At 36.7% G+C, this 12,503-nt stretch overlaps 1 protein-coding gene across 3 annotated transcripts in view; it reads right to left on the bottom strand.

The window, feature by feature from the left end:
- Positions 1 to 11,740, bottom strand: part of foxo (forkhead box, sub-group O) — a 62,444-nt gene extending 50,704 nt beyond the window's left edge. For 2 of the 3 annotated variants that reach the window (XM_089595515.1, XM_089595517.1), the window contains exon 1: positions 9,676 to 11,740. In XM_089595515.1, coding sequence (XP_089451641.1) covers positions 9,676 to 10,068 — 393 coding nt within the window. In that variant the 5' untranslated portion in view covers positions 10,069 to 11,740. The remainder of the gene's footprint in view (positions 1 to 9,675) is intronic. The other variant, XM_089595516.1, reaches the window with a different exon arrangement.
- Positions 11,741 to 12,503: the final 763 nt, after the last annotated feature.

Genomic DNA, 12,503 nt, shown 5'->3' with positions numbered 1-12,503 from the left:
GATTTATTAATAAAATAATCTTTTAAAAGAGTAAGCGTCGGCGATTAGAAACCCAACTGTTTACTTGACAATTAATTAAAAAAATAAACTTTGAGGCGAGTAAGCATCGGCGATTAGAAACCCAACTGTTTTTCACTGGATTATTTAATAAAATAATCTATTAAACGAGTAAGCGTCGGCGATTAGAAACCCAATTATTTTTCACTGGATTTATTTATAGAATAATCTTTTAAAAGAGTAAGCGTCGGCGATTAGAACGTCAACTGTTTATTTGGGAATTAATTAAAAAAATAATCTTTGAGGCGAGTAGGCATCGGTGATTGAAAATCCAACTATTAATCACTGGATTTATTAATAAAATAATCTTTTAAAAGAGTAAGCGTCGGCGATTAGAAACCCAACTGTTTACTTGACAATTAATTAAAAAAATAATCTTTGAGGCGAGTAAGCATCGGCGATTAGAAACCCAACTGTTTTTCACTGGATTTATTAATAAAATAATCTTTTAAAAGACTAAGCGTCGGCGATTAGAAACCCAATTGTTTTCCACTGGATTTATTGATAGAATAATCTTTCAAAAGAGTAAGCATCGGCAATAAGAAACCCAACTGTTTTTCACTAGATTTATTAATAAAATAATCTTTTAAACGAGTAAGCATCGGCGATTAGAAACCCAATTGTTTTCCACTTATTAATAAAATAATCTTTTAAAAGAGTAAGCATCGGCGATAAGAAACCCAACTGTTTTTCGCTAGATTTATCAATAAAATTATCTTTTAAACGAGTGAGCGTCGGCGATTTGAACTTCAACTGTTTACTTGACAATTAATTAAAAAAATAGTCTTTGAGGCGAGTAAGCATTGGCGATTAGAAACCCAACTGTTTACTTGACAATTAATTAAAAAAATAATCTTTGAGGCGAGTAAGCATCGGCGATTAGAAACCCAACTGTTTTTCACTGGATTTATTAATAAAATAATCTTTTAAACAAGTAAGCGTCGGCGATTAGAACGTCAACTGTTTATTTGGGAATTAAATTTAAAAAAAATCTTTGAGGCGAGTAGGCTTTAGGGATCAGAAACCTAACTGGTTTTTAGGGAATTTATTTACAAAATTAATCTCTTAGGAGATTTCTGAATAAATATACTAAACAACTGTATGATTCTTTGTCGCCGATGCTCACTAGCGTAAAAGCTTATTTTACTAATAAATTCACAAAAAATATGTTGGGCTCCGTATCACCACCGCTTGCTCGCCCAAAGGCAGATGTTGTTAAATAATCCACTGGAAACCCATTTAGTGTCTTATCCCTGATGCTCAATTGTTTGAAAGATTATTTTATTGATGAATCCACTAAAAACTACTAGGATTTTACTCGCCGATGTTCACTCGCCAAAGAGATTATTTTATCAAAAACTGTTGGGTTTCGTATCACCGATGCTTACTCGCTTAAAAAATTATTGTAATAATAAATCCACTAATAAATTGTTGAGTTTCTATTCACCGATGCTTACTTGCCTAAGACATTATTCTATTGATAAATCCACAAAAAATCTCTGAGGATTCTAATCGCCGATGGTTACTCGTCAAAAAGATTATTTTATTAATAAAATCACCCAAAATCTGTTGGGTTTCTCATGACTGATGCTTACTCGCCTAAAGGCAGATATTACTGACAAATCTACTGAAAACTTGTTGGGTTCCAATAATCGCTCGTGCTTATTCGCCCAAGAAATTATTTTTTTAATAAATCCAGTAAAAAATAGTTGGTATTCTATTCACCAATGCTATCTATTCACCTACTATCAATGTTGCTTAGTTGTAATTTAACTTGGATATTTAAAAAAATTACTAGTAATGCCTGAATCTTTAGTACCATTCGAGTAACAGTTCGAGTGAATGGGGCCTTTATCTGTAGTCTGATAGATTCAAGATTCAAATTACCATTAAATGATGGTTGAATCGCAATTGAATTGCATTTGAATACCTTTTGAATCTTTTTTAAATCGCCAATGAAACTTTTTCAAAGACAGCCGTTGTTTAAACGTAAATCTCTGAACCTCAATTTTTAGATTCAAAATATTTTACCGCTCACATCGGTATATGCATTGGAATGCAGTAGTAAAAAAAACTTTATTTGGCTGATTTGATATGAAAGTCTATTTTTAAATTCATTGACATTTATTGATCACGCCAAATAAAAATGACACATTAACAGTTATAAATGAGAAGTTTCATCGAAAAAAAGCATATTGCCTACTATCGATGTTGTTTAGTTGTAATTTAACTTGGATATTTAATAAAATTACTCGTAATGCCTGAATCTTTAGTACGGCTTCGAGTAACAGTTCGAGTGAATGGGGCCTTTATATGTAGTCTGATAGATTCAAGATTCAAATCTCCATTGAATGGTGGTTGAATCGCAATTGAATTTCATTTGAATACCTTTTGAATCTTTTTTAAATCGCCAATGAATTTTTTTTAAAGACAGCCGTTGTTTAAATGTAAATGTTTGCATTTTTTTTAGACTAGAAAAATCTTGTAGAAAAATGCTGGTAAATGTATGTGTATAACACGCTGAGAAAAAAAGATTATTTCGATGAGCCGTGATTAGATTCATATGAATGTTCAGTTTTATTGAAAACAAGAATTATTTGATCATTTCATGAAATGAAGGGAACTGAATTGATGTAAAAATCAAGGTAAATATGGTTTCTTTATTAAGGTAGCTCCCTTGTCTACTGCTCTAGTCAAGTAGGTGAGTTTCACTTGTGTATATATACGTATATACGTACATCAGTGTTCGTATTCTGCTACAGTCATTTATAACCATGAAGCTGATTTTTACATCTTCCTTGGCAAATATCTTTGAAAAATGCCTCATTACCAGCATTTTACATGACAGGATTGAGAAGAACAGGGATTTTTCTACAAGTACATCATAATTTGTCTGCTCAGATTTTTTATTGTGTGTTGGGAAATGCCTGTAAAGCTGATATTTTTATGCTCTGCCATTTGAGCTCGTGTTAAAATATTCAACTTTAAGCTAAAATATCTCGAGATTTGGCTCCACTTGTGGTATAAACAAGGACACCATTGGATTCAGTGGATTAAAATCTATTGAATGAAACATACTTCATTCCGTAGGATTTCGCAAGGGAGCTATCTTAATTAGTATTTTTACACCTGTCGATGTTTGTGTCATGTGATATACGTTCTAATTGAACTATATTTATCAATATTATTCATCACAGTAATAACAATAACAAACGTGTGTACATTAATAATTGAGATGAAAGTACTCCGATATAACCAACCATGTGTTATTTTAAATAAGTAATGGTGCCTATTACAAAGGCATACAAAACAAACTTGTATAATATATATGATGTGGGATCCAATTATTATCAAAACGATGTTTAAACATCAATATCTTGAAAAGTTTCTAATACAATTATACCATTTTATTATATATCGTAGGTCAATTTCACATTAATTTTATTAGAGATTCAAAAATGATACAAGATTCAACAGAGATTCAAATAAAGATTCAAATCTTTTGAATCCCGTGGACAGCCCCTCGTGTAGAGATACGTACGTTGAAAAATTTGTCTCGTCACATGAGTATCTTCTGCTTATCGACTGCAACAGTAACAGCAGGGCGCTCGCTTGCTCAAGCCTATCACGTATCAAGAAATTTCGGCTAGCACGTATCAAGAAATTTCTACGCACTGGTGGTTTGTGCATAATTATTATTAAAATTTCACGCTGTTTGCCTCGGTTTGCCTTCAACATCTCAAAAGTTTAATTCGTATGCAATCGGATTAGATGTTACATTTTAATGAATACTTACTTTTTCCAGTACTCTTAGGCTGTTTTTCAAGCAGAATAAAGTTCGAGCTAGTCAAACAAACGTACATACTTGTCTGAATAAGTAAACAGATGGGAAAAGTAATGGATGAAAAAAAAAGTTTTGTCATACTAAAGGGAAAAAAGGTGATTGTATTCCTTTTTCTATTAGTTAAACAAAAATGTCTATCTTCTCCAAAGCGCCTGTCATTAATGATTCAAAATATTTATCTATTAGAGCAAAGAATAATTAAGTTTTTAATGTCTTTTTAAAAGTTTTTTTAGTTAAAACTTAGCTATTATTAACTTCAGCAATAATTTAAAAATAATAATCCAATATCCAAGATAAGCTTGGATTGAATGTGTACTTATCACTTCTTTATTATGTTTCCAAACATTCGTGTCAGTTCCATATTTTCATCATCATCCATTGGCTGTTGGGTACCTATTTAGGGTATCTGGATACTAAAGTGCTCCATGAAAAACGGTATTTGTTGATTCATCTTTTTTTCACAAAGTGTTTCAGTTGTAGGGATACGATTACGATTATATCAATTCCATTTTTCTGCTTTCTTTTTCTTTCTTTCTTTCTCTCTCTTTCTTCTAGCCAATTTTGACAAGAAAAATTTAAAGAATGACTTTGCACGTAAAAAAAAAAAAAAAAAAAAAAAAAACAGAATACCGGTAATGGCTCAACCGTTGCAATGGTTTCTATATAACTTTTTTTCCTCTTCCACACAAATATGATATTATACAGTCCAGGAAAAAGCGAAACTGCTACGTCGAAAGGATGCGAGGCGAAACAAGGTGGAATATACACATATATAGACCCTCGTATAGACCTGCCATAGCGCATATCCTTGACTTAGAACGTAACGACCTTCAGGCGCTGATTTCGTTAAGAAAAATTCTTTCATCACAAAGTCAAGGGTACGCATTCTCATTTGTTATACGCATGATTCACGCATATAACAGAAGATTGATGCCTTTAGCTTGAAAATAAACAAATAATGACAACGATAATCATTAAAATGTAATTCATGTATCTGTGATCAAAAGCGTTAGAGGTTTCGATGTATATATATATATATATATATATATATAAATTTGAATCTCAATTCAAGAACTCGTGAATGTACGCACAAAACTTATTGTAAACGATCTTGTTAATAATCTGCCGTACCACACAGGCGGGACGTACTTGAAAATCAAACAATATATATATATATATTTTAATGCATTTAGGATAGGCCGAGATGTAGTTATCTGTCCATACTTTGATGTTGATCATTAGGTAAGTTTTTTGCGTTTGAGGGTACTCTTTAAAATATACTTTCTACCTTGGAAATTTTCAATATTTTAGAGGTGGGCTGTGCTTTTAGTAATAAAAGTAGGATGCGCCTCATGAATGCAATCCAACCAGGACTATTCAAGATCATCTGAGGCCCAAAATTAGCTCCACTGAAAATGATACTTTGGTGTGTTATTTCAAGTGCTTGCAAATGAATATACCTGTAAGGAAGAATCTAGGTAAAATTACAATCGAGATAGGATACTCGCAAGGATTTTTTTAGTTTCAACACATTTGAAGAAAAAGAGATTTACAAGTTACATTAAAATGTACATCGTCCTTTTTTTATTAATATTTTAACCATTTTTTTCCCCTGTTTTCAGCATGGGTTGGCCACAGGTGTATAAAGCATCCTTGATCGTTTTATTTTGAAGATCTGTTGTAAGTGCACGATTTAGTCGAGCAATACATGTTCTCTCTTTGTTTAATGAACCACAGTTTAAAGAATTTTCAGGCAATATTGAACAAAAACTTCACCTTTTTAATCAGCAAAAAGCTGCAGCCCCCAACGAGCCGTACCAGAAATGGAGCTTTCAGAAGGAGAGAGAGAAAAGGGAGAAAAACGAAAATATAAACAAACAGGTGGGAGAGGGGAGGTCCCAAAACACGATTTAAATTTGAGAAAAAAGAGGTGGCGCTGATCTGTCGCTCCTCTTTGAAAAACGATCACAACCGCTGACGCTTCGTTTGCACGCAGTAGGCAGTTAGCAGCGGTGCTTGTGGCGGAAAGTTCCAGCCGCGCTTCATCCGCGTAAGAGAGCAAAAGAGGGAGGGAGAATTCCGATGCAAATCTAGCCTTGAAATCCCGTCTTTCATTTCGACCTCGGCCGCCGCGCCGTGGAGTAGCTCATAACACACATACACACATACTCGCGCTGGTGGCAACGTTTCTCCTCTTCCTCCTCTTTCGAGTATGTGAATTTTATAATACTTACCGAGTTGTACGTACGTGTACCTCTACCTAACCAGTGCGTGGTTAAGATCAAAAGTGAGAGGGAGAAGCTAGTCCACCTCCTCTTTTCCCTCACAAGGAGGGGAAGATGAAAAAAAAAAAAAAAAAAAACTCCCGGAGAAAGGGAACACGGCGTGTCGAATTCCATTGGGAGAAATCGCGAATGGGTATTTGCGCACTCAACATATACTCATGCTCGCCTACATACAGTTATACGCGCCCAGGAAACGAAGCGAGAAAGAAGAAACTGGCACCTATACAATTTACATGTTTGTGTGGGCACTTACACTTTAAATACGCATACATACACGTACATGATTTAAAGTATACGTACGAAAATTTTGAGATTTGCCGAGTTAGCTATTGTATTGATCGGAGTTTGTAGTTCTTTTTGCTTAGATGTGGGTATTTTTAAATGGACACAGAAGTGTAAAAAAAGATTTTTTTTTTATCATTACGTATGGTACAACGTACGCTATAAGAATAAAAAAAAAAAAACAACGAGATTAACATCAGTGTGTCAGAAAATCGGATCATTTGGCGTTAGATAGCACAAAAAAAAAAATAGTTAACATAAGTTTTGTACGCATGCGCACACGCGCTTAGAACTGGGAAGATTATTACGAGAGAGAGAAAACATATCAATGTATTGCTGCCATACAGCACGAGATTTTCGGTATAAGAGAGCGAAGAGGTATCACGTGATCGTACAGTTGACGTTGGTGAGCTTGCGCGCCGTCGCGCCAAAGCGAAGAGAACCAAAATAGAAATTCAACGGCTTGTCTGTTACTTTATTTTGCTTTTGCAAATAAATTAAATGGCTCGCACCAAAGGCTCGTTTTCTCTCTCTCTCTCTCTGATTTAATTCATTTATTTTACGATCGAGGCATGGATAGGGACAAAATTCACACTCCACCTAGGTAGAGACCATAAAGCACGTGGTGACAACCCTTTTTTTTTAATTCTTGTCACCTTTTTGATACAGATTAATGCAAATGTATATATTTAATAAAGATCACTTTAGTGTTATACAGTGTAAGATGACTGAGTCTTGTTGCTTCAAGGAGGTTTCGTAAAGACGCACCAAGAGGGCAATGCCGTTCGTTTCTCCGGGGGTACAATACTATAATTTACAAAGTTACGTTTTCATTATATGTTGGGTACTGTTCGCGGACTTTTTTTTTTTAGTTTTTTGAGTTGGGTACTACTCTAAAACCGTGAAGATGGATTGATATTTTTCAACAGCTTCTATGCGTTAGAGTTGGACAAACTTCGGATATCTTCAAAAAACTGTGTTCAGTATCAAGCTATCGTATGTAAATAATAATGACTTTTTCAGGCGTTATGCCAAATGGAGAAATAAATGTTTACCGTTGGAACGACTGACAATGTATGGGTGCCACGTAAGGACGCGCACGTTACGTTTCTCGTGACCTTTAAAAATAATTTTATTACGGTGAGGATCAATTTTTGTACCACGCATTGTACCCCGAGAGTTAACCGCCAATTTTCTCGGTGACAACCGAACCGAGCGCACAAGAATTCGGGCAGAGATAGATTTGATATCCGTGAATTCAATGGTAATGACTCGCTTTTATGAACCTGAAACTAATGGCAGGAATTAGGGGCTAGCCAGGCGCGAATAGGCGTTGTAAATATACCCCGTGACTTAACAAAATAATTATTTTTTTTTTTTAGCCGGTCACAGCTAAGAAAAACGTCCATATTTGCAATATATTGTGCAATCTGAATTTAATGCTAATGATCCAAGAGATTTAAAAGTTCACGCACATACTCACATGGGAGCGATAATACTAGCGAAAAGTTATACAAATTTGTTCAAACAAATAAAACTACTGTATTTCGTTGAAAAAATGTTTATAAGTTGTCCAAGCATTACTCAAGAAACCTAAAATTAAACACGTACTTGTACATCAAATTGCACTTTGCGCTTTAGGTAAGAAAAATAATATACCCAAACGTGCAAGTTTGTACCTTGCACCCAAGTATCGTAATGTAACTATTTTCTCTGAAAAAAAATTTACAATAGGAACAGTGTGACTGCTTAACCTTGACAAGATTTTTTGACAGACGGAAACGAGAAACCTGCAATTTTTAACGTGTTTGACATACATTACTGAACACACCGGAACACCTCATTAGGTGTCTGAAAAATTACACGTGGTCAAGGCCCTAGGACGCATTACATGATGGACACCTTTACGCGCCTTTACGTGAGTGTGTACATATTGTATCAACATAGTGGCACTTTATTTTGTATTTGTATTCCAATATAATGTATACATTCAAGAAAATGACAATATGAGTTGCAGATAAAACCGTGTAAAATATATAATCTTCGGAATTTTCAACGCTTTATCGTTCATTTATTTGTTCTGTCTGCAACTGCCGAATACAGAGTAATACAGTTTATTTGACGTCACCATAAAGCACAATCAAAGTTTCGCATTCCGTACGTACTTTAAATGATCTTCATGACAACGTTTCTCTTAGCTCAATTAAGACGGCATAAGCTTTGGAATTCAACGGACTGAGTTCTCAGTCCCCTCGTTCAATAATTTATGCATATTATGATAATTAATTAAGTACCATCAGGTTTTTGATAATTCACTCAGTATGGTAACGTTGCAAGTTTGCAAACGTAAAAATAAAAATTGTTTTAAATAATCAACTCTGATACCGACAAATTGACGACCACTTTCAATTGATAAATCTAGTAGGTTTAATTTAAAAAAAATTTTTACTTTACGCAGCACACTTTTCAGAGATCAAATAACACAAAACAAAGAATTTGTTTTACATTGTTACAAAAATCAACGTCTCTTTGATTGTTTACTGGTACAATTATATATGTATATGTATGTATATGTATGTCAATAAAGAATTTTGATAGGAATTTCTTATGAAACACAATATTTTGCGAGGAAACACTGGTAAAAATGTTTTCAAGTTAATAATGTAATTTTGTAATGGTTCGCATACGTTTCGATCAATAGGAAGTTTCTTTGTTCAGAATTCATTCTGGTGGGTATACCATGTTGGAGAATTATGCATCGAAGTGACGTTTGACACTTTATTGCTAACTGTGGTTCATCCAAAGCTAAAGTTTTAAAAAACTTAAGAGGTAAAGTGTTCGCGGCTTTGGCCTGATACAGATGTCGCCACGATGTGTGCACATAGTGAATGGTAAAAATGCTTGTTTCATCATTATTATTAAAAGTAGGTACCAAGTACAAGTTTCCATCGTTATTTTTCGGTGCCATAGAAATCGTACTCTTTCCTGATTATCGACACCACTCACTCTTGGTAAAATGACATGGAGAAATAATAATAATAATGTATCACCTTTTTCATAACATGTACTGCACATACGCAGTTTCGCGGTGTTGTTTTACAGGTAATGTTGTTAGAGCAATTTTCTTTACTTTTAAATGACAAAACGATGAGGAGAAAGGTGGTAAGGATTTACGATTGAAAAAAAAAAACCACTAGAGCAACTGACCTTCCATCCAGCGCTGCTGTTACTGTCTCCCTTGTCCTTGAAATAAGCAACATTCTGGACCATCCACTCGTAGATCTGCGACAGAGTGAGCCTCTTGTCCGGCGCATTGGTAATGGCCTGAGTGATGAGATCCGCGTAGCTGAGGTTACCCCAGGCGTTGCGCCTCGACGAGTTCTTTTTTATGGGAAGTAGAGCCGCGCTGGCTGGACTGAGGCCGGCCTGCTGGAGTGGCGGCGTGACCGAGTCGCCCGAGCCAGTCTCCTTGCCACCGTCGGGAAAACTGTCGGAACGGGGCGGACATGGCCACGTGTTCGAGCGAGCTCTCGTTTGAGGCTCGAAGCCCCCGTCGAGCTCGAACCCGACCCCGCCGCCCCCGAGGGCCCCGTCCATCATCGCGCTTTCGAAATCCAGCTTGCTGCCTGCTGGCTCCGCTCCTCCGAAGATTCACGAAACTGTCTATATAATAAATATGTGTATGCCCGATTCTCAACGTCGCCGACGTCCGTGTTTGTGATGATATTGTACCTATACATGTACTGTAAACTCACACCGATTTTCCTATTTACTCTCTTCTGGTTCTCTCTCCGCCGTGTGCTGTTGCTCTTCTATCTCCCTTGGCGTGCTGGCTCCTCCCTCTTCTTTCTTTTGGAGGGAAACAACTGCGTCTTCGTCTTCATGTACACATATGTATATGGTACATACACATACTTGCGTAATAATAACAACAGCAACAACAGAGTATAGCAGAAGCAGACACGTTGGATGTAAGAAAAACTAACAACTATACACACGCGCACGTATAAATACACTCACTGTTTTTGTTGGATATTATATATAATAGAGTACGTATGAGGTACTTGGTGGAGATATATGTGTACCCGTGTGGGTGGTGTCACCCGTTCTTGAATGAAAAATAAGGCGACGAAGAAGGGCAGGGTTGCACGAAATTCAGTGGCGGCTCCACATTGCTGCCACGTGCTTGTCCTTGAGAAGCTATAACGCTACTGCTGCTGCTGCGCCGCGGCAGCGTTGGCGCTGTTGCTTCTGCTTCTATACTGTTACTCTGTGTGTTACGGCGCAGTTTGTACCGACGTGTATAGGTATAGAGCGAACGTGTTTGTCAAGTCCGATGAGCAGTCGGGGTAACTATAACGCATCACTCTCGTAGTACTATACTCTGCATATGGCTATTGGAATATCATAAATACACCTGTGATGTGTGTTGCTTAATAGTACAGATTACTTACACCCAATGAAATATCACGTATGCACACTAAAACAGAACACTCACTCTCCCTCTCTTTAAAAAAAGAAAAAACGAGTATCACGTGCTTTTATTTCAGCTTCCTCCTCTTCTGCTTCAAATGAACAACATTATCACTTTTACTTGACACGAACGAACAAAACATTATGTTTAACTGTAAATAATACTCGAGAAAGTGTAGGTATCATCAGGTGATGTGCGGGGGAGCTTCTTCAACATAACACAAATATATATTTAACCGCACAACGAGAGATGATGCTCGAAATATCCAAGTGGCTGCACCTAACACAGTTGAAGCGACGAACAAACGTGATTGCACTTAAACGAAATTACTGAGACGCGTGCAGCGTAATTTTCTTCTTAGCGAGGACTGCGAGGAGACGACGACGACTACGGCCTATATCTCGAATAAACACGAAGAGAACAAGGTGATGACGAAGACCAAGAGAAAGAAGAAGAAGAAGGAGAAGAGGCAACAGCTTCGTAAATTGGGAGGCGATCTACTAATCTGGCAACAGAGAACGAGTGTGAGAGAGAAAAAAAGAAACGTAAAGCGATGTATTTACTAAGTAGAGTGTAATGGTGTAGAGCCGTGCAAATCATAAGCTCCTCTCCCGCAGAGAACAGACAACATCGGAGCAACGGTGTGAAGAGGTAGAGAGAGAGAGAGAGAGTGAGGAAAAAGAAAAGAGCAGATTGTAAAAGAGGTAATGTGTAATAATTATGTATTTTATTACACAGAGGAACTCGGCATGCTCTCTTTTGGCTTCGATGCGAAACACTGATTACGCCGGCAAGACGGCGCGGTACGTACTGCCGAGCAACCCAGCCGAGTAATTCGCGATTTTCGAGTTGCTGCTGCTGCTGCTAACCTATACACCTACATCCCCATATATAAGTTATATACACAAACGAACACTACTCCGACGCGAGAGCGGCGAGAGTTGAGCAGTGGCCACTGGCCTATGGCTGAGTTGAGCGCCGCGAGCTACGAGCGTATCAGCAGTCGGCACTCTGTATATACACATGTATACATGTATTGCTGCTCTTCAAATAGCCGACAGTTCCGACTAAATCCGACCAAGTCCGGAGTTGGCCGATGTGTGGTTCAACTTCTACCGTTTCCATTTCCACTAATATTGTGAGCTGATGTGTCGATGTGTGTGTGTGTTTCTCTCCACATTTTGTACAAAATTTGTATACAATATTGTATGATGTATGATCATGAAACTCATGAATCATGATGTACGTATACTATTGTATACATTGTACGTAAAACACATCGATTACGATCTACGATGATTACTTATAATATGTTATATGTATGTCGTGTGTGCAGTACAACTTATTAAATGTGCCTAACTAGCCCAACGGAAAAAGTTAGTGTGAAAAAACGTAGCAAACCGCAACTTTCTGTGATGTAATGTATATACAGTTTGGTTGGATTTCGGACCACAGTTACAGTTCGTTACGTTTTGTTACGTTTGATTATAGTCAACTACAACCCAACACATTGTCTTACGATTCGTTACATTTTATTATAATTCTAAAAAGACACTTGAAT

This window comes from Copidosoma floridanum, unplaced genomic scaffold, assembly GCF_036245765.1.
Source record: "Copidosoma floridanum isolate Cflo_tuat_1 unplaced genomic scaffold, Cflo_Japanese_pri ptg000025l, whole genome shotgun sequence".
NCBI lineage: Eukaryota > Metazoa > Arthropoda > Insecta > Hymenoptera > Encyrtidae > Copidosoma > Copidosoma floridanum.
The sequence above is the reverse complement of the archived record's forward strand: the minus strand, read 5'-3'. Positions and strand labels throughout refer to the sequence as shown.